This window comes from Sycon ciliatum, chromosome 1 (genome assembly GCF_964019385.1).
Source record: "Sycon ciliatum chromosome 1, ocSycCili1.1, whole genome shotgun sequence".
Lineage (NCBI taxonomy): Eukaryota > Metazoa > Porifera > Calcarea > Leucosolenida > Sycettidae > Sycon > Sycon ciliatum.
In genome coordinates this window covers 51083983-51103982 of record NC_088643.1, presented here as the reverse complement: position 1 = coordinate 51103982, position 20000 = coordinate 51083983, and the positions used below count along the sequence as shown (strand labels likewise).

At 47.2% G+C, this 20000-nt stretch overlaps 3 protein-coding genes and 1 long non-coding RNA gene across 5 annotated transcripts in view; 1 reads left to right on the top strand and 3 right to left on the bottom strand.

Moving 5' to 3' along the window:
* The window catches only part of LOC135830939 (sperm-associated antigen 7 homolog), a 3331-nt gene extending 707 nt beyond the window's left edge, over positions 1–2624 (top strand). Inside the window, exons 2-6 of the mRNA XM_065343165.1 lie at positions 14–98; positions 280–327; positions 1059–1112; positions 1293–1431; positions 1868–2624. Of these exons, the coding sequence (XP_065199237.1) occupies positions 14–98; positions 280–327; positions 1059–1112; positions 1293–1431; positions 1868–2070 (529 nt within the window). The 3' untranslated portion in view covers positions 2071–2624. The remainder of the gene's footprint in view (positions 1–13; positions 99–279; positions 328–1058; positions 1113–1292; positions 1432–1867) is intronic.
* LOC135830942 (uncharacterized) overlaps positions 1–20000 on the bottom strand; it is a 92837-nt gene that overhangs the window by 27849 nt on the left and 44988 nt on the right. The window lies entirely within an intron of this gene.
* LOC135807028 (dynein light chain roadblock-type 2-like) lies at positions 4196–8682 on the bottom strand. Of its 2 annotated transcripts, XM_065321122.1 has the most exons (5): positions 8320–8682; positions 6738–6813; positions 5784–5893; positions 5038–5095; positions 4196–4455 (listed from the first exon to the last, which is right to left on the bottom strand). In XM_065321122.1, the coding sequence occupies exons 1-5, from the start codon at positions 8320–8322 to the stop codon at positions 4403–4405; spliced, it is 300 nt and encodes a 99-aa protein (XP_065177194.1). In that variant the 5' UTR covers positions 8323–8682; the 3' UTR covers positions 4196–4402. The 2 variants fall into 2 exon arrangements, with proteins under 2 accessions (XP_065177194.1, XP_065177193.1); XM_065321121.1 differs by lacking the exon at positions 8320–8682 and having other exon boundaries at positions 6738–6819.
* On the bottom strand, positions 9191–19427 carry LOC135830938 (protein Dok-7-like). Its single transcript, XM_065343164.1, has 6 exons — positions 19230–19427; positions 18988–19030; positions 16800–17033; positions 16344–16541; positions 15024–15580; positions 9191–10506 (listed from the first exon to the last, which is right to left on the bottom strand). Exons 1-6 carry the CDS (start codon positions 19293–19295, stop codon positions 10249–10251), a joined length of 1356 nt encoding a protein of 451 aa, XP_065199236.1. The 5' UTR covers positions 19296–19427; the 3' UTR covers positions 9191–10248.

Here is a 20000-nt window from a genome sequence, read left to right as displayed (position 1 = left end):
TGTTGTACTCCAGACATGAGATAGCCGACATTGCTGGCCTAGTTAGCTTTGCTTTTGGAGAGGAAGACGTTAATCGGCATCTCATTATATGGAAGAAGGTAGGTCTAATCTGAAGTTGTCCCATCATGCGGCACACATGTACCGGTATGTTTACCAGAATACCTCACTTTTGGGGCAGGGCGCCCGTGGGCCTGAACCAACTCTGTCATTCCTACTGCCAGCAGTATGTAAGTAGCGCTGTGATTGATACTTGTTTGTACCCGTATTGTGTGTGCACAGGAGCAGGCACCGTGCGATGCAGAGTTAGCGGCGCTAAGGGCGGGCGTGGTAAGCAAGTATTATGTTTGTGACCTCCGTGTGCTTGTGATACCATTCACACTTCAATTTTTCTTGAATTTCTATAATCCTGTGAAGAAGAGGGTGATGCGACTTCGGCGATACTTGGGGAATTGTGTGGTGCTCCCTACGTGGGAGCTCGCGCTTTTCCTGCCCACTTGAATTCTCACTTGACTGACCCACGACTGCCATACAGAGCACACGAGAAGTCCATCGAACCTTCCACTCGGCGAACCTGCAAGAAAGCACCACTTCCTGCCCAATACACAGTGTTTCGGGGAATTCACCCCTCATCAGTTGAGCTTGAGTAGGCTGAGGAAGATTGTGTCTGAAGAGCACCACTTATATATTGCTCTCCAGACCAAACCATCACCAGGGATACAAACTTACAGAGACGTTCCGTTTCCAGCGCGACAAACACCTCGTGAACACCAGATAGCAGCGTGAGTCAGTGTCGCTCATGCAGGTGCTGAACAAACGCTGAGGACCGTTGGCCATTCACAACGTTGTTGCCTCCAAACCATCTATAATCCTGGCTGGCATAAACCATGTTTTGTTTTCAGTTGTCTTTTTCTCTGTGCCTTTGATCCACTTAGGGTATATTTATTGTGTTAGGTTGGCGGTGAACCGGTATCTCTAATAATATTTAGAATTTAATTTTGGATTGATTCTTATTCTGTCCGCCAACGTACAACTCTTTGTTTGCGTTTTCTGCTGCATAGCCGTACGACCCCGCAGCAGTAGCAGCAGCAGCAGAGGCAGCAAAGCAGAGTGCAGTAAGTTATGACATTTAATAGCTACCTTTCTGGGTATTACTTCTCACGCGCATGCGTGTACACACACACACACACGCACACACACACACACACACACAACCTCTGACTATATACTATATATTCTAGCATACTAACTAGTTATGACAGTGATGCATGCTCTGTTTGTCTTTTGTTACACAGTCTGCTACTAGGCTGGCTCGACCTAAGCCTGAAATTGCACCGAACAGCGACTACATGAACAAATACAAGAAGATTATTGGCAACGAGACCGAGGAGAAGGTTGCACTAAGCGTAGATGGCACCAAGGTGTTTGGCTGTGGTAAGGACATACATGGGCTGTGCGAGCATGACAACTCGCGCCTCTTCCCCCGCAGATGTGTCGAAGTGTTCAAGTGCTTCCTGTAGTCACAGCTCGTGTGTATTGCTGACTTCATTTGGTGTGTGCTCCGCTATAGCCTTTGGGGCTATTGAAGTATGTAGCTGAGCAGAGCAGTGCGTATAGCTGTTGACTGCTCAGGGCAAAATTCTGTGGATTTCTCGCCAAGTACTAAGTGCGTACGTTGGTCAGGATTTCGTTTTTCATAGAAGTTTTGATTCTCCTGTGCACTAGTTTTAAAACTTTGCCCCCAGCTTGCAGTGGTATACATTCGCCTGCCTGAGTAAGGCACTCCATGCGTGGTACCGTAATGAGTTTCCGATTGATGTCGGTCTTTCTTGATGTGTGTTGTGCTTGGTGCTCACCCATCCACCTGCAGTGCCCGTTTCATTAAAGCGAGACTCTCGCTCCATCGAGGTGGCGATGGATGAAATTCGTTCTCGCAAGAAAAGCCGTCCAGCAGATGGCGCGCCGACACCCTCTTCGACTTCTGCAAGCACCGCCGTGGCAGCGGCATCTGCTTCCGATGCACCAACACAACCAAACCCTGTGCAACCATCCGCCGACACTGGCTCACCTTGACTGTACTGGCCATCCCATTTAACTTACTTGACACACTCCGGAACGCATCATATCTACTATCAGTGTAACTTGAACAGAGAATGAAAGATCGAGTGTACTACCCATGCATGTACATGTACTTGTATTAGTAAATAGGTCTATAGCTAGGTAGTAGGTATGTACTTGGACAAATTTTGAATTTGCTTTTGTAGGCCCAAACTGCTTACTATTTTAATATAGCAACAAGGATGACGAATGCTTACAGTGCAATTAGTCGTCCTTGTTGCTAACTGTTATATTAAAACTGCTGTCTCCGAAACGCTTGTTTGCTTACTATTGTCCCCACATTTCTGTCTGTAGTATTCCTGTACATATTGTTGTTGTTGTTGTTGTTGTTATTGAACATTGCTTCTTAATCATGATCATCGTTGCCTGGCGTATGACCATGGTTATGACCATGACTATGTATATACATGTATGGTCTGTGTGTTTCGGAGCAGCCTAAACCTACCTCTGTAAATAGTATGTACAGTCGTCATGTTGTCGCATACCACATTGAATTTTGGTGTAACTTACATATACCATTGCTTGAGGTTTGAGTAACGTCAGTTTTACTGTGCTCTCCGCATACATGTAGCTGGTAGTATTGCCTGGTGGTGGTGGTGCTGCTGCTGCTATTTTGTTTTCGTGGCATCCACCAGTTTAGACATTTTATATCTGACCAAGAGTCCATAATCACATCATCGACTGTAGTTGCAACGTAAAATCTTCACGATCTTTGCGAAGAGGGAGTACATGTAGAGGTAATAATAGCAGGACTGAAAAGCTGAAGCTCGCCCTGCTGAATCTGTACGTGCATCGAACGCGAAAACCGACTTTCCACAGTACATGCTAACATCCTTACATTGTGGCCCCACGCCATTCTATAATGACTTGCGTGCAGAGACTTAAGTAAAACCTGCAACCACTCGGATGAAACGACCGACCACCTGTCCCAGAAGACTTCAGTAAAACCTGTAACCACTCGGATGAGACGACCGACCACCTGTCCCAGAAGACTTCAGTAAAACCTGTAACCACTCGGATGAGATGACCGACCACCTGTCCCAGAAGACCACTCCAGGTCGCACCCTGTGATGTCATTTCAAGGTCCTTGAGCATAGACAGGTTTCCCTCTATATTACAGTCAGACCTCGCATAACCGCATACATCCGTTTTCCACAAAAATATCCAGATAGGCGAGTGTACTTGTACTTGCTCACTGCCAAAACTGGTCACGTGGGTCTCCCCGGGAGAGGGGAGAGAGACTCAAAAGGAATCTTGGAAAGATGACTCAATTGGCTATTGAACCACCCAACGGCCGACACCCCCTGAAATCCCCAAACGAGGGTGGACTTGAAATGATCCCACTTATGGGCTCACCACACCTCAGTAAGTGGGTGAGGACAAGGTGCAGAAAAAGGATTGACGGCATCAGGGTATCCGTCCCGGGATCCAACTGCAGGTACCCCTGCCCCCCAGTGAAGGTAATACTTGGTACTAGTGTGGGTGGCTAAATCAGAGTGGATCTGATATAATCTTCACTAGCACCATTGATTACACAAGAGTTAATCTAGCCAGAAGCAGTCCATGGTTAACAGGTATGTATACTTCAAATAGAAAGTATATGAACCCTGAAACCAACAAAGGTGGTAGGTACAACAATACACCTTCAAGCAGCCGAGCCCGTTGGCAACAGGCCCAACACTGTCTGGCATAAGTGTACCCACCAACCGAACTAGCTGGCAGGCGAGTGAACCGCATAGTCTAACACACATACTGTATGTATGCATGGCATATGCTGTAAATCGGTAATCAATGATTTTCTTCTGGATGGCGAGGGATCCGGACAAGTGAGGTCTGACTGTATCATTGACTGGGCATCGGTTGTGTTTGTTGAGATATACAAGGATTGATCCACGCCGTATTAGTTTACATGTCAATGGCTCCGAGCCTCCGGATGCCTGGAGGCTGTCAACCAGCCCCCTGACCTCGCTACAATGTACTATACTTCATAGTCAAAATGAAGAACAGGCAGTGCTACTCCATTCACTCATACACAACACAGACACATCGACAGTGCTCCACCGGAGACCGGACACACGGCTTGAGATGGGCAATATTCATTAGAACAGCTCTGTTTGTTGGTATGGTGAGGGTGTAAGTAAGGGAGATAGTCACGTGATCAAATTAATAATCAGTCAATGATCATACACTGTTGGTTGAAGCACATGCAGGACAGAAACCGTGAGCAGTTTTGTTCGTCATCTGTTGTCGGGTTCTTCAGATTAGCTGCATTCAACAGCTCTCTGTGTCACTGTTCGTCATCCATGATGTCTTGCACAACAATCAGTAGGTAGTCATTCTCTGGAGACATAGGCAGCAAACGGCACACACACACACACACATACAAACACACACATGCGCATACACACATACACATGCACATACACACACACCACACACACACACACACAGGAGTCAGGACCTGCCATGTATACAATCATGTAGTTGGCCCTGACCCCAGCCGCATCTACAGGTATGTCACAGCCCGAATGGACAGCATCATGCGGCTCTTCACAATTCATACTTAGGCCTGCACATTATGGAGGATGCCCTGTTTGAATGCAGTGCCCTGGGGGAAGACAAATGCTTTGAGGATTCTTGGCATGTGATTCACCGCTGGGTTTGGGGCATGTCACTTTTAAAAAGCCTTCCAGCCTGAACCTCTTGGCTCATATTGTTTACCCATATGCTCCAAATTTGCCCATGGGACTCCCCGTCTATTATATTACAATCTACACTGATTTACTGCTCTGTGTGTATGTGACTCTCCCTCTCTTGCAAGAATGGACAAATCAAAGTCACGGCGTTTGTCTTCGTACTTGTAGTCATAAAGCAACCCCTCTCAACTGGCAGATAGTTCGCTACCACTTGAGACTAACTTACCAGGCGCGACCATGATCTCGTGTTTCTTGGACTTGACCCGTAAGAAGCAGAGGTCATTCTAGGCAGCGGCAAGAAGCAAGGTAGAACCGAAACAGACAAACACAGGCACTGACATTTCCCAACGGAATTCGCTAACTCCACCGTAGCAATTTACAGATGGAAAACTAATGAAGAGCTTCATAGCAGGAGTGAAGACATCATTTGGACTGGGGAAAAAATTAGAGTGGCTGTTGCAGATACTGGAAATATTGTAGCGGCTAAGCCCTTGCATTCGCACTTGAAGCACAGCCCCGGGCGGTGTGCTATCTATCGGCATGCAGTGACTGGTCAGTGGAATTCAACCTCTGGGGCACAGTCCCAGTGCCAGGGGTCTAGCAGTCCTTGCCAGCCCAAGCCGTGGAGTGTACAGTCATGCAGTCCTTGCCAGCCCAAACCGTGGAGTGTACAGTCATGCAGTCCTTTGGAGCCCAAACTGTGTAGTGTACTCGCAAGCCCTTGGAGACACTTGCTAAAATGGCAATGCTGCTACCAAATGCTACTCACACTACAGTTCTTGAACTAGGGGAAAGATTTCCCTGGGACACACTGCAACTGGTATATTTGATCCTAGAGGGTAGTGGTGTTCCTGCGGATGCGGAAAGCTCAGTCTAACAGAGTCTCGTGCTAACCACCTTTTTTTTGCAAATGCCAATAGCCTATTAGAATGCGTCAGGGTAGGACATGATAGCTTGCAGCGGCATGCTCACCACTGGGTCTAGGTCGCGGATAACACCGCGTGACTTGGCCACCAGCTGCTGTATAAGACCAGAGTACTGCACGGTCGTGGCATTGTCCAGTGTCGTTCTGACTGGTATTCCTGCACCGGCACATGCACACATACGCACAAACATAATGCAATTTGTACACATACAAGTACATACACATTACGCAATTTGTACACACATACATTACAGATACACATACTCAATCATAGATACATACATAATTATGCTCGTAGCTGTACTCATGGGACCTTTATGGCCGAAACAGCTTGCTGTCTACAGTATTGGGTACATACATACATGTATATGCACACACACACAGAGGGACACACACACACACACACACACTCACAGAGGGACACACCCACACACACACTCACAGAGGGACACACACACACACACACACACACACACACACATACACACACACACACAGAGGGACATACACACACACATCCACACACACACACACATACACACACACACACATCCACAGACACACACACACACACACACACACACACAAACACACACACGCATACACATACACACACACACACACACATACACACACAAATGTACACACATAGAGACATACACACACACACATCCACAGACACACACACACACACACACACACACACGCATACACATACACACACACACACACACACACACACACACACACACACACACACACACACATACACACACAAATGTACACACATAGAGACATACATCACAACCAGACTTGTGCACAAACACAAGGCAACACGATGTAAGATCTCACCGTACAATTTCTATCAGCAATTCCTTCCACCCAGCCGGCCCGGCACACATAAACATACGCCCAGCACTATGTCACTGGCAAGGGCACGGCACAAAACGATACCTGTGACATACTTGTAGCACAAAACTCCAATGCTCTATTGAACCCACCTTCATCATTGACCACCACAAGGCCAACTACACCCTTGTGTTTCTGCATGCGCTTGATAATCTCATCTACGTCACTCTGCATGCAGACACACACACACAAACACACATGCACATAGTTATATGCACACACATGCACATACACAAACACCATACACACGCATGCACATACACACACAGTCACATACACATACAAACACAAACACACACACATGCACATACACACACAGTCACATACACACACACACACCATACACACACAGTCACATACACACGTACATGTACATGTACATACACATACAAACACACATACAAACACACACACGCACATACAAAACAGACACACACACACATATACAAAACAGACACACAGTCACGGTCATGTACACAAGGCACATCAGTACATACCATATTCAAGTTCCCGGGTACAGTATTAGCCACACTTTGAATCCCGGATGTTAGCAGCACTTTGAAACGCCTAAAATGACTCAAAAATCATCCCTGCGGCTAAAGACTCAGAATGCTGGCCATGAATCAATCAGTGATACAGCGTGCTATGCATAACATTAATGTTTGGTGTCATTCGACTACTTTTTAAGCACTTTTCATGCACAGTAACCCATCATTGCAGTTGTATGCTGCTTCTATGGGGTTCAAAGTGAGGGACAAACAAAGAAATTCTTGCTCGAGCTTCAGCCGTGCTTCAAAACTTTTTAACCATTGGTAAATGTCTTGTATGTTCTTGTACCCACCAAGTTGGGATGGCCCAAAATTCAAAATCTGACGTGCGGCTTATACCGTATCATTCCAGTGTGTTAGCCGCACCAGGGTCTAAGTCACATCCCCCTTTTCTGGCCCAAAATTCGTATGTTTCTGACATTTGGAGTCAACTTGAAATTCTGCCGGGACAGCAGGGTATGCTGGAGTTGCACACTCTTGGGGTCACGTGCTCTTGAGCGTACCCACGTGAGTACGCTATGTGGTGCTGTACCAAGAATACATAATCAAGAGTATGTAACTCCAGGAGAATGAGTCCAAGGCAAAGGTATCCAGGCGCGTGTGCCGGTGCCCTTCAAGGGGGGGGGGGGGTTCCGGGGGGCCTCCCCCCCTGGAAAATTTTCAAAAAAGAAGCAAAATCCTGCATTTTGAGCGAAAAAAAAAGGGGGGTTCCGGGCACCCAGGAACCCATACGGCGCACGCGCCTGAAGGTATCTATTCGCCTCGGGCTCAAGGTCCAACGTGATGAAAACACACACGAGCTTCCCAGTATCACCTCAGTGATGCGGCTATTTGCCACTCTGGACCTACGATACAATGAGTTACAGTCAGTGAGTGTCCTATGATTCATGATGGCCAAAACAAACCCAAACTTTGCCGTGGAGTAGTTTTCTGCAGCATACTTGCAGATGCGGAGTTGCACACGTTTGTTCATGTGCTCTTGGTGGTGCTTGCCAGATTAAAATTTCTGAATGTCTCTTTCACCAGGTCATGGCATACACGCAGCGGTACACATACTGGTACTGTATCATGGTATCTCGACCATTCTGACCTGTGCGTGTTAGCATTAGTCTTGGTAGGGCCTTACCATATTGGCCAGTGGCCTTGGCGAGGAAGACCACCGGAATGCTAGCGGAAGCGCTGCCCGACAAGGGTTCAGTTGAATTCACTCACGGCCGCAATGGTGTGGAATATCAATAAGCGAACCAGAGCTTGCCTATTACGTTTGCAACGTCGCTGAGCGTGTTGTCGCGGCCGGTTACTCCGAGTACGAGTGTCGTATGACTACCACAGTGCTCATAAACACACCTCTAGGCTCTACTGCTTCTGCTAGGGAAGGGCCGATATTCACCAAAATTAGTTTGATTACTTGTGCGTTCTTCGTCCCGCAGATGGTTGCATACTCTTTTCGTAATTTCGAGTCTACTTGGCTTGGTCTGCAGTGACTCTATCAGACTGATTCTGTTTACCATGGTTTACTGTCACCAGTATCTGGTCACTGAAACACTCAGTTTGATTTTACATCAGTCTGTTTCTTGCGCGCCCATCCCCAGCAATGGCATAGTACCACATGCACGAAGACTACCCGGCCCCATGCCATGGCATGGCCCACCACGGCACCAGTACATCGATCGAGTTGTGCAGTAGACAGGCGTATCCAGAAGCAACCGTTGCTAGGCTCTGCAAGTAAGTTAGGCGACACTGACTCCGAAGAGACCTAAATCCCAGAGAAAAGGCTTCCTCTGTAAGACTAAGAGAGTTAGTGTAAGTATTAGTTAGTTCAGACCAGCGACAAAGGCTCAGCTTTCTTCTTCTTCTTCTCAAGTTCAAACGCATGCACACACATAGCACATACACATACACACGCACTCACACGCACCAGTACTAATCCCGACCCGCTCCCCATACCACACCACTGCCATGTGTCATGCAAGCAAACCGTCAGAAATCACGGCACATCATCTCGGCAGGAGCTGCACAAGCAGCCACCGGGTAACACAGCCATAATAATTTTTATGCTCATAAAAAAACTAGTTTCAGTCTAAGGATGATGGCAGTAAGAGAATTGTTTTAGAATCCACCTTGCCATCAATAAACAAGATAAATGCTATGTATCAGAAACGTTCAAGGAAAGCAAGTTCACCTCATCATCCAGTGCGGTGAAAAAATGGAAATACTTCTACAGTGCATGTCGTCGTGAAGAATTCGACGACTATGCATCAAAGCATTGCTCAAAAAAGGTATTACAATCTGCATTTATAAGGAGTCAAGGTCAATTCAGCAGCGGTGTGCTGGACAATGCGATTTAAAATATCAATGGAAAAATAGTGTTCAAACACATGGAATGTGAAAAGAAGCTGGTAGGTAAGTTGGTGCCAATATTATCCGTTCTTTGTGTCACAATAGCCTTTTAAGAAGAAGAAAAATAGTCGCGTGAACTTGCATAATCTGGGCTGGGATCAGATATTTGGACAATTGAGATTGGAAATCATCGGTGGGTACAACAAGAAATTCACACTCCGTGTAGCTCTGAAATGACCAGTTTTACGGCAATAAGTTGCTGTTCTGAGATTAGTGATTGAATTTATTTGAAGAGGGTTTGAAATGACTATGGCCACAGAATCGTTGCCGTAGCCTCAGACTACGGACAAACGTGTCCTGACCACATCGCCGATTTTATTTAAATGCTTCAATGGAGGTTTATTATTGACTGCACGCATCAGTTGTGTGCACTATGGCTAACGGAAAGCTTCAGTTGCCGATAGGAGCGTGCGCACAGAAAAACGACACTGGCCACATCGTCATAAATCCAAGTTGACACTGCATAGGGCTACGGCCTGACATTCAGAAGTGCCAGAAGTGAAGTAAACACCCAGTGCTACTTACCCTGCATGAGTACCACGTGAACTGGATGCGGTACACACATGATAGCAGGTAGCTGAGCCAAGCAATTGTGAGAGGAGGCATCCGAAGAAACGACTATAATTATACTGGTCAGCAGGCACACACTCTCACACTACTGCTCAATGGGACGCTGTCGATCCCTTGCCTGGGCATCCCGTGCAACCCTGAGGCTGTGCGTGTTATCAATGTCGACCGAGGAATACGTTGTCTCACTCATCCGTCCTCGGAAGTGAGACGGCAAGCTACCGACTGAATTGGAGCCGCCAGACGCAGACGAAGACCGAGCTCCTGCGGCCACTGGCAATGCCGTACTCCCAGGGTTGCCGGCACTATTCAAAGAGCCCTGATCAAGCTTTGCATAGTTCACATTCTATACACACAAACACAAACAGCAGAACATTTTTGAATACGAAAGTACGAAAAGCTATTACGAAGTTGCAAACTGCACACGCTCCCAAAAACCACATGACAACTGTTTTCGGTAATCCCAGGGTAAAAGCAAAGAAATTGGAGACACTCTTGGCCATTGTGTGAATGTTAATCACACCAGTACTCCACTATGCGATCTTCAGGCCGACTCATTGCCAGCCCTTTTTATGTTGTGACACAGCGTTGGCACATGAAGTTGGAGTGATCGGTTGATTGGTAACAGGAACACCGGGGGGGGGGGGGGGGGGGGGGGGGGGATCACCTGACAGGGCGCAGGCACAAAGGACGGGCGGGGCCGGGGCACCAGGTGCGCGCGCGGGTGTTCACACGTGACCGAGCACCAGTTCAGTTAGCTCAGCAAAAGTGATTCATGATGATGACAAGAATAGCTAAGGGTCCAGAGCTAGCTCTCTTGCCTTATTTCATGCAGTTTGCAGTCCAGAGACTGTATTTGTGGACAGAAGTAGTTTTTTTTAAATATATAGAGACTTACACTTGAAAACACCGCCATTCCGGCAACAGGCTCTCAGCTGCACCAAATAAATAACTTTGCCAATATTTCGCCCATTGGGCATCATCAGGGCATTGAGGAAGGGGAGGCCAAATTACGAAATATAAAGACGAATAATGCAGGCAGACGAATGTTCTAGAACTAACACATCATGGTGACACAATTGGCAAGGCCAGCAAACTAAACAATCATCACTTGTAAGGTAACCTAAACAAAACGAAAGATGAGAAAACTCACACATACACACAGACACAATTTGGCAAGAAAACTAACACTAACACTAACACTAAAGTTTACAATCATCACCTGTAAGGTGACCTAAACAGAAGAAAGAAGACTAGTAAGACTATCACAGCACATACAAGAACACTTTCAAGTGTGGGAATGCTAAAGGCGATCTATGTATATGACAGCGGTGTATGTGCAAAGTATGTGTATGTGCTGTGTCAGGTGGTAAAGTCCAGTGGTAGTTCGAGGAGATGGGTGTCGATTCCAGTGACGATCCGGTGACATCCAATCAGTCAATTAGGCGCCAGCCGTCATCGCAATTGACTGCTGGTTTGCGCTTCCTTATCTCGATAGCTTCAAGCAGTTTCCTTGATGGTAGCGAAGCCTCCCTGCCGAGAATCTTTGCCTGGTGGAAGGGCAGAAAGTTGGAAGACTTTAAAGATTCTCGATGCTGGGTACGATAGTGGAAGCCCCAGGGAGCCTTCGCCACCATCGCCCTTGCCTCTCGGTAGTGCTCAGCGAATCGGTCCCTCACCGGCCGCTCGGTCTCACCAACGTACAATTCCGCACACAACGTGCAAGACATACAATAGACAACACCTTTGACTAAACACTGACTATCCACCATACTCGCATCACATGCACGACACTCCATTGGTCGACCTCTCCTTCTCTTCACCTCCGATCGCTGCTTCTCACGGGGACACACACGTACAGCACTCGACGATCGGACCAACATATCCTTCAAAGAAGGACCAGACACAAAGACAACACGAACATGCGGACTGAACTTTCGAACACGTCGTGAGACACGAGCGGCAAGTGAGTCGTTGATGAAGGGCAGTTTGATGACTGACTTGAATTGGTTGTGTCTGCGCTTGCTGTCACGCTGCTGTTGTTGAGACGGGTGTGTATCTTGTCTCTTCCCCTTGGCTGCTCGTCGTGCTGCGTTTATCTCGGTGCGTGGATAGTCATTTCTCTCGAGCAACTCTTCAATTATGGACATGCTCCTGTCTTCCGCTTCCGGTGTTGACGAGTTACGGATAGCTCGAGAGAATTGGTTCGTTGCAACAGCTCTTTTACACGACCAGGAGAGACATGATTCATAAGACAGGTGGACACCACTGTGGGAAGGCTTAACATAGAGCTCCCACTCTATGCTGTTTCCACGCACAGACAGCGCTAGATCCAGGAAGTTCACTGACTGAGTTTCGTTGACCGAGTGTTCCATTGTGAATTTGATAGTAGTGTGCTGTCCGTTGAAGTGATCTAGAAGTGCTGTTAAACCTTTCCAGCCATGTCTCCACAGTAGTATGCAGTCGTCGATATATCGCTTGTAGAGATCTGGCTTCACTGTAGCTGTCGAGAGGGCCTTCTGTTCAAGCGCATCCATGAAGAGGATGGCCAGCGGAGGTGCCAGATGGTTCCCCATCGCAATTCCACGCTTCTGACGGTACTGTTTACTATTGAACTCGAAGAAGTAGTTGTTTGACAGAACATACTGCAACATCAGCTGTACATCCGCAACCGTCAATCCAAGCATGTCGACATCATCTTTATGCTGCTCTAGCTTGGTAATAGCGGCCGGAATGCTCTCATCTATAGGAATGTTCGAATAGAGGCCCACTACATCGAATGAGGCGATGATGCAGCCATCCGGGACGTGGCGATGCCTCTTGATGTCTTCAATGCAGGCTTCGGTGCTATCTAGATGAGCAGGTACGAACATAAGGAGCTGATTCAGTATCCTTTCAACAATCAACGAAAGGTTACTTGTAGGACTGTCGCAAGAACTGACCACGGGACGCAATGGCAATCCTGCCTTATGGTCTTTGGGGAGACCGTAAAACCTTGGCATCCGCGAGTGCCTCGGTTTAATTGCCTTCTCCAGTTTCTCCGGGAGCTTGTTCTTCAGATGAGTGTCGACAAAACGTCTTGTCTCCTCATCCAGTTTGTCCACCGTCATGGCCACCTTCTCATAGTCAGTTTCTTGGTCCAGCATGGCTTCGGCTTTCTCATCATATTGTGTACTGGGTAACAAGACGAATCCCTTTCCCTTGTCTGACGGCTTTATGACAACATTATGTTTTCCCCTGAGCTGTTGAATCTCATCTTTCTCTTCTTGGGACAGCGGTACGAACGTTGATTGTTTGCGGTTCCTCTTAGCTTCTTCATCATAGAGCGACATAATGTCATCCTTCGTGCGCCGTAGCTTGCGTTCATCTTCCTTTCCCATCAATGGAGGTTGACGTGTTGTCCCACAGAGCTTCCTCAGGGTGATGTCGTTGACTGATTGGATGTCACCGGATCGTCACTGGAATCGACACCCATCTCCTCGAACTACCACTGGACTTTACCACCTGACACAGCACATACACATACTTTGCACATACACCGCTGTCATATACATAGATCGCCTTTAGCATTCCCACACTTGAAAGTGTTCTTGTACGTGCTGTGATAGTCTTACTAGTCTTCTTTCTTCTGTTTAGGTCACCTTACAGGTGATGATTGTAAACTTTAGTGTTAGTGTTAGTGTTAGTTTTCTTGCCAAATTGTGTCTGTGTGTATGTGTGAGTTTTCTCATCTTTCGTTTTGTTTAGGTTACCTTACAAGTGATGATTGTTTAGTTTGCTGGCCTTGCCAATTGTGTCACCATGATGTGTTAGTTCTAGAACATTCATCTGCCTGCATTATTCGTCTTTATATTTCGTAATTTGGCCTCCCCTTCCTCAATGCCCTGATGATGCCCAATGGGCGAAATATTGGCAAAGTTATTTATTTGGTGCAGCTGAGAGCCTGTTGCCGGAATGGCGGTGTTTTCAAGTGCAAGGAATACGCTGCAATGGAGTTTGAGAATTCTGAAGAAACATATAGAGACTTAGTCGAAGGTAAACATATCAGCACACGAAGAGGCGAAGCTAGTTGAAAATCTGTTGAGGCCTTTCGTACCATTACTCTTCAAAATCAGTACATGGTGATAATGCGACGAAGCACAACGATATCAATTTATGCAGCATATTGGCGGAAAATTGCGATGAAACGTACACAGGCTGAATGATAGTGTGAGTAGTGCCAAAGAGTACACGCACTATAAGTATAACAGGGAGGTGGGAAGTTGTGCTTCGTCACATTATTATAAGTATAACAGGGAGGTGGGAAGTTGTGCTTCGTCACATTATCACCATGTACTGGTTTTGAAGAGTAATGGTACGAATGGCCTCATCAGATTTTAAATATATACACACATAATTCATACCAGGTATAACTGTATCAGAGAACTGTATTTTAGTGATTGAACTTCGAGCCATTACAACGTTAGATATACGTCCTTGATAGAAGTCCAGGTCTTAGATTATTTTGTCTACTACCTTCTGACCTTTGACCTGCTTGCTGGGCGCGCTTACAGTCAAAACCTGATAAGACGTACCCACAAGGGAACACGGAAAAAGTACTTCCTTGCGGAAGTGATTACTACACCCATGCTCCAATCACATTGAAGAGTGCCAATTTTACGTCAACTGCAAAACTGCCAAAAAGTACGTACTCCACAATCATGAGTATATCCTACACCCTGTACTAACCGCTTTGGACTGTACTTATGACTTTTGCATGCTCACTTGAGCTGGGTATTCCAGTCATGCAGCAGCAACAGCACACACACACACACACACACACACGCACCACACACACACATGCACACTGGCACGGTCACTTACTGCGTCTGGTATGCTTCTCGGCTGTATTTTAATGGGAACGTATGCGTAGGTGTTGCTACCGCCATCGCCCATGTTCTCGTAATGACCTTCGGGTTGCGGTGCCGTTTGCAGCGACGCGGATGGCACAGCCATCGGTGGTCGGTCCATGTTCAGGTCTGCCGTGACAGGTGTCACAGGAGACGTAGCGCTGGGAACTGGCTGGTAGGAGTTATTCGGTGTCATCGGCGACTGGCGGTGTTCTATGGATGAGCTGCTAGTTCGAATGCCGCTGCTGCTGTTGCCACCGGCGGCGGCGGCCATTGTTGGCGGTAACGTGTACAGCTCTGAAGAGTCACTGGCTCGCTGCACGCTGCGGGCATTTGACGACACGAGTACGGCCGGATGGCCCACTGGTGACGTTTCCGGTGCGGAGTCACTGCCCATGCTGCTGCGCTCACGCGCTGAAGACATTGACATTTTTAGCGGGTCGGGCAATGGGCGATTGTTGGCCACACGGTCAAAGAGGTCCTTAATTTTAGCTCCATGCTTGCTCTCCAGTCTATACACACCTTCGCCACCTGATTTCCAACCAAAAACATTGCCAAGAACAAGAACAGACCGATCAAGAATATGATAATTTAGTATAGTACAGTCGCCCCTCTCTAATCCGGCACCTTTTGCAACGGCATGTTCTGCTGGATAAACAAGGGTGCTGGATTATAAAATCCTGCCCTCCAACCCGGCCCACCTATTAACGTACATGTTTGTGTCGTACGTCAAAACGTAGGGATTTTCTGTGTCAATCCAATTACTTCGTGGAATGCATATCTATAACATACACTTGGGAATACGAGTACATTGGATATTCCCAAGTGTATGTTACATGTGTTGTGTATGATACAATGCTCCCTGACGGTATGCGATGTACAACTGCTGGATTAGAAAATTGAATTGTGTACAATTTGAGTGATTTGTTGCAGAAAATCGCTGCTGGAGGCGGAATTCAAGTGCCGGATTAAAGCGTAGAAAATGAACTGAAAAAATCCGTTTTGCCCGAAAGTGTGCTGGTTTGCAAGGGTGCTGGATAAACAAGTGCCGGATTAGAGAGGGACGACTGTATAGACAAATATATGAAACTTCTATGGTTGGCATGAGATATTCAGACTGAATTTTCCACACCTGCAGGGGCACAACCACCCTCAAGTATCAATGTACAGATGCAGCTCATACATTGGAATTAGGCAACACACACACACGCACGCGCGCGCGCGCGCGTGTATGCACATAATACAATATACATGTGAAATTGGCTTGTGTGAAATTCTGAGAGCCCATCCTCACCATAACACTTCGAGCCAGCCTCAAAGGAGAATCCAGAAGAACCTCCGTATCTCCGTAGCTGATTGTGCATCCAGTATCCGAGACAGGCGCATGGGTTGCCTGACGTTAAGCTGAAGTACGATGGGAAGAAACGCAGTGTCGCCTCTCCTGCCTTGATTTTGTTCTGGGTTGGAAGCACCTTCACATCAAACATCCATTCTATGCACAGAAGGCAACAGAGAGAAACGGCCGAGAAAGAAACACACCAATCAGTACCCCTGGAATACGATGGTGGATAGAAAGCCTTTGAACTTGCCAAGTGACTGCATGCCAAACACTCTGATCAACTGGCAGCTGACGACTGAATGGCAGTGCTTCCGTCGTCATCGCCATTACCAAACTGCATGCAGCTCCATGAACACAGAGAAGTGTAGTTGCCAACCCTCCGGCAATACGACCCCTCCCCGTACGGCTCACCTGATCCAAGCTCCCGCTTCAGTATACGAGTCCAGCGCTCTAGGTCCAGCAAGACTTTGAAGGCGAATGTGTAGGATATGTGAGCAGTTATCACCGTCAGCACGTTGGCTTCTCCCTCGAGCGGCCGGCCGTAGTCTAGTCCACAGAAATCCTCAAGCGAGTGCCGTTCTTGCGGAGATGCTCTGCTGGTGTCAGGCTTAGACGCATAGATCAGCAGCTGGGTGTGGGGCATTCCTACGACATTTGAAAATCGCAGTGCAACATGCATTGCTGAATTAAAAGAACAAGCTATCTACTAAACATGACATCGAGTTTGCATGTGCACACGCATACATTACATGTCATATCCATGCACACACGCACAAACCTGGACGGGCATGTGCATTCCACTGAGCTGAACCGTTCTTTTACGGAAGCACATCACAAACATGCATGGCTGCTGTGATTTGTGCATGCATCCATGTGGGCGGGTATGTAGGTATGTGTGTGTGTGTGTGTGTGTGTACGTGCGTGCACGCGTATGTGACAACATAGTTGGACAAAGTGTGGCAGAGCTGAACAGAACTATGACTAGCATTCCAAGTGAAATGATGGACAGGGTGTTAATTTCACGGCAGGTCTAAAAAAAGCCCAGCTGGTAACGTGCTGGCATATACTACAGTATGGGCACACCAGCACCTGTCAATGTACTGTAAGACCTGATATTTCAACGTCAATTAAAGATAACGATCTCCAGATTTTTGTGCGTTAGCGGGGTGAAATTCTAACGAATTCCGTCTCAAAACTGGCAAATGACTGTACAGGCACATATCGTTTCGTACATAACGACATCAAATGTTAAAGTATTTTTTAAATTCGTTAAATCGTTAGAATTAAATGTTCGTTAACATTACTAGCCTTACAGTAGGGATATCAGCGAACGCACTGCGCAGCCCATCTGCGCAGGTCAGCCTGGCCCATCTACGCGCGGCCGACAAAAAAACTCATGAACCCTTTCATTTTTTTGCAAAATAAATCGTGCGAAGATGCACGGAATGGCTGAAAACTAGGCTGAGGAAAAGTAGCATCCAGAGACTCTCAAACAAATTCAGGGCCCATCGCTTCTGACAATGGCAGCGAACACATCAGGGAGCTGATTGCAGCAACTCTCTACCAAGCGCGACGCTGGTTACTCACCAGGGCAGGGCGCTTCCATCGCGCAAGAAATGGCCGCGAGCGAGAAATGCAAGTCCGATTTTGGAACGATCCAACCAGGGTAATCCCTTGAAAATTGGCCTGAACACCTCTCATACTGGTGTTTCACGATGTGCAAACTTTCAGAGAAATCGACCGGGGAGAACGTGGTGAGCTCGTGGGTCCTCCTGTATCGCGTATGATTTGAATGGTCGCGGGGACAGAAGAACAGTAATTTTACGACTCCCAGCGGTGCAGACCGCGGCCATGTTTTCTCTGTCGGCCGCGATCACGTTCAAAAAATCGATGACGCAATGCATGCGCAGAGGCCTGCGCAGTGCGTTCGCTGACATCCCTACTTACAGTACATCTGCTGAGGTATGCGCATAATGCAGGGTTCTCACCAAGCCCCTTACCCATATTTACGGACGACCCAAATTACAATAGCATGGTCATGTACTGTAGCTGGGATGCTAGCAGAACAGAGCATGACTGTACTACCGGACTAGTGGAAGTCACTTGACCTCAATCCTGAACGTCCTATCCCCAACACGCCCCATTGTACGATCGCTCTACAAATGTACAAAATCTATACATTGTATAAAGAAGTGAATCAAAAATAATAGTGTCAGTGGTACGCTCAACAAAAATCGCCGGCTGGTGAACAATGGGTAACATGCAGGGGAGATCTGAGGGAAAGACTTCCCGCTCCCTCGATTTACTCCATCGGTAGAATCATGTATGACACAGGGCACAAGGACCAGTCCTGGTCTTCGGAACTCGAGTAAATCCTCCATCTGTTCACGAAATGTTTTCGGCGGCACGCTAAAGTAAAGGAACGAATGCTTGGGAACAAAACCCGGCCATTGGGTCATGCCTTCATGGACGATTCCCTGTGGCGCACTCAGAAAAGAGATTGCGAAAGTAATTGACTCCAGCCCGGGCTTATTGAAAATCATCTGACCTCGCACGTGTGGGTACAGGGCGCGATAGGAGAGCGTAGCAAGACACTTACCAGCAGGATTTGTTTTCTTCATGCAGCACCATCGCGACCGCCACTATTTTGTTGGAAAGAAAGGAGAGAAAATCGACAACAACGTTATGTGAACACACATGCTGCTGAGAGTAGGATAAGACGGTACTAGTACTACTAACAGAAGTGTAACTGAACAATTACATCGCACTGTCTGTCTCCAGATGATAACAACAGGCACGGGTGAGTGAGGGATGGGCACAAACAGTTGGTTCATATCTCACCTTCTGCCTGTCGCGGTACAGCACCTCTCCTTCCACGAGGATCCTGTCAGCTGAAGCGGGATACATGAGTTCTTCGCGATCAGTCTACTCTGAATCAATCCAGATACAGGGAGAGGTGATTCCCTTCTCTCTCCTCTGCAAACGACAGAAATGTAAGGTAAAACAAACTGCATTACTAGCCGCTATAGTATAGCCTAGGCTAGCGCTAGTCGATCTAGAGATTCTAGTACTTAATTTCTAGTCTTCTCCGGCTCGCAGCATGCCGGTATGATAAAAATAAATGTCACTTCGTTGCAGTGTTTTTTTGCTGACTCCGGCTCCGTCTCAACTGAGTTTATGAGCATGGATGCCTGTTATGTTGGCTGTACTGTCTACAGTCATGCATAATTGTTAGATTGACAGCACGTATCAGTCATGTAGCGGTCATGTAGTAGATTTAGTACGCTGGCAACTGAAATCCGACCACTAGCGTCTCGCACGAATCGCTAAGTAACGCGCCTAGCGCACCGCTAGGGGGTCGGATTTCAGTTGCCAGCACTGTACTCGTACCTGATGATCAGTTGATCATTCAACACTATCGCATGCAGTCCGTGCATGCAGTGCATGCAGTGCTGCTCGCCTCTGACAATGCTGCCAAACCGTCCTATTTCTCGGACAGTGTCCGATTTTTGAAGACTCTTCCGAAAACCTGTCCGAAAAAGGAAATGTCCGAAAAGCAGCTGTAAGACGACGTCTACACTATAATCGGTTGGGTCCCCACTCCCCAAGTAA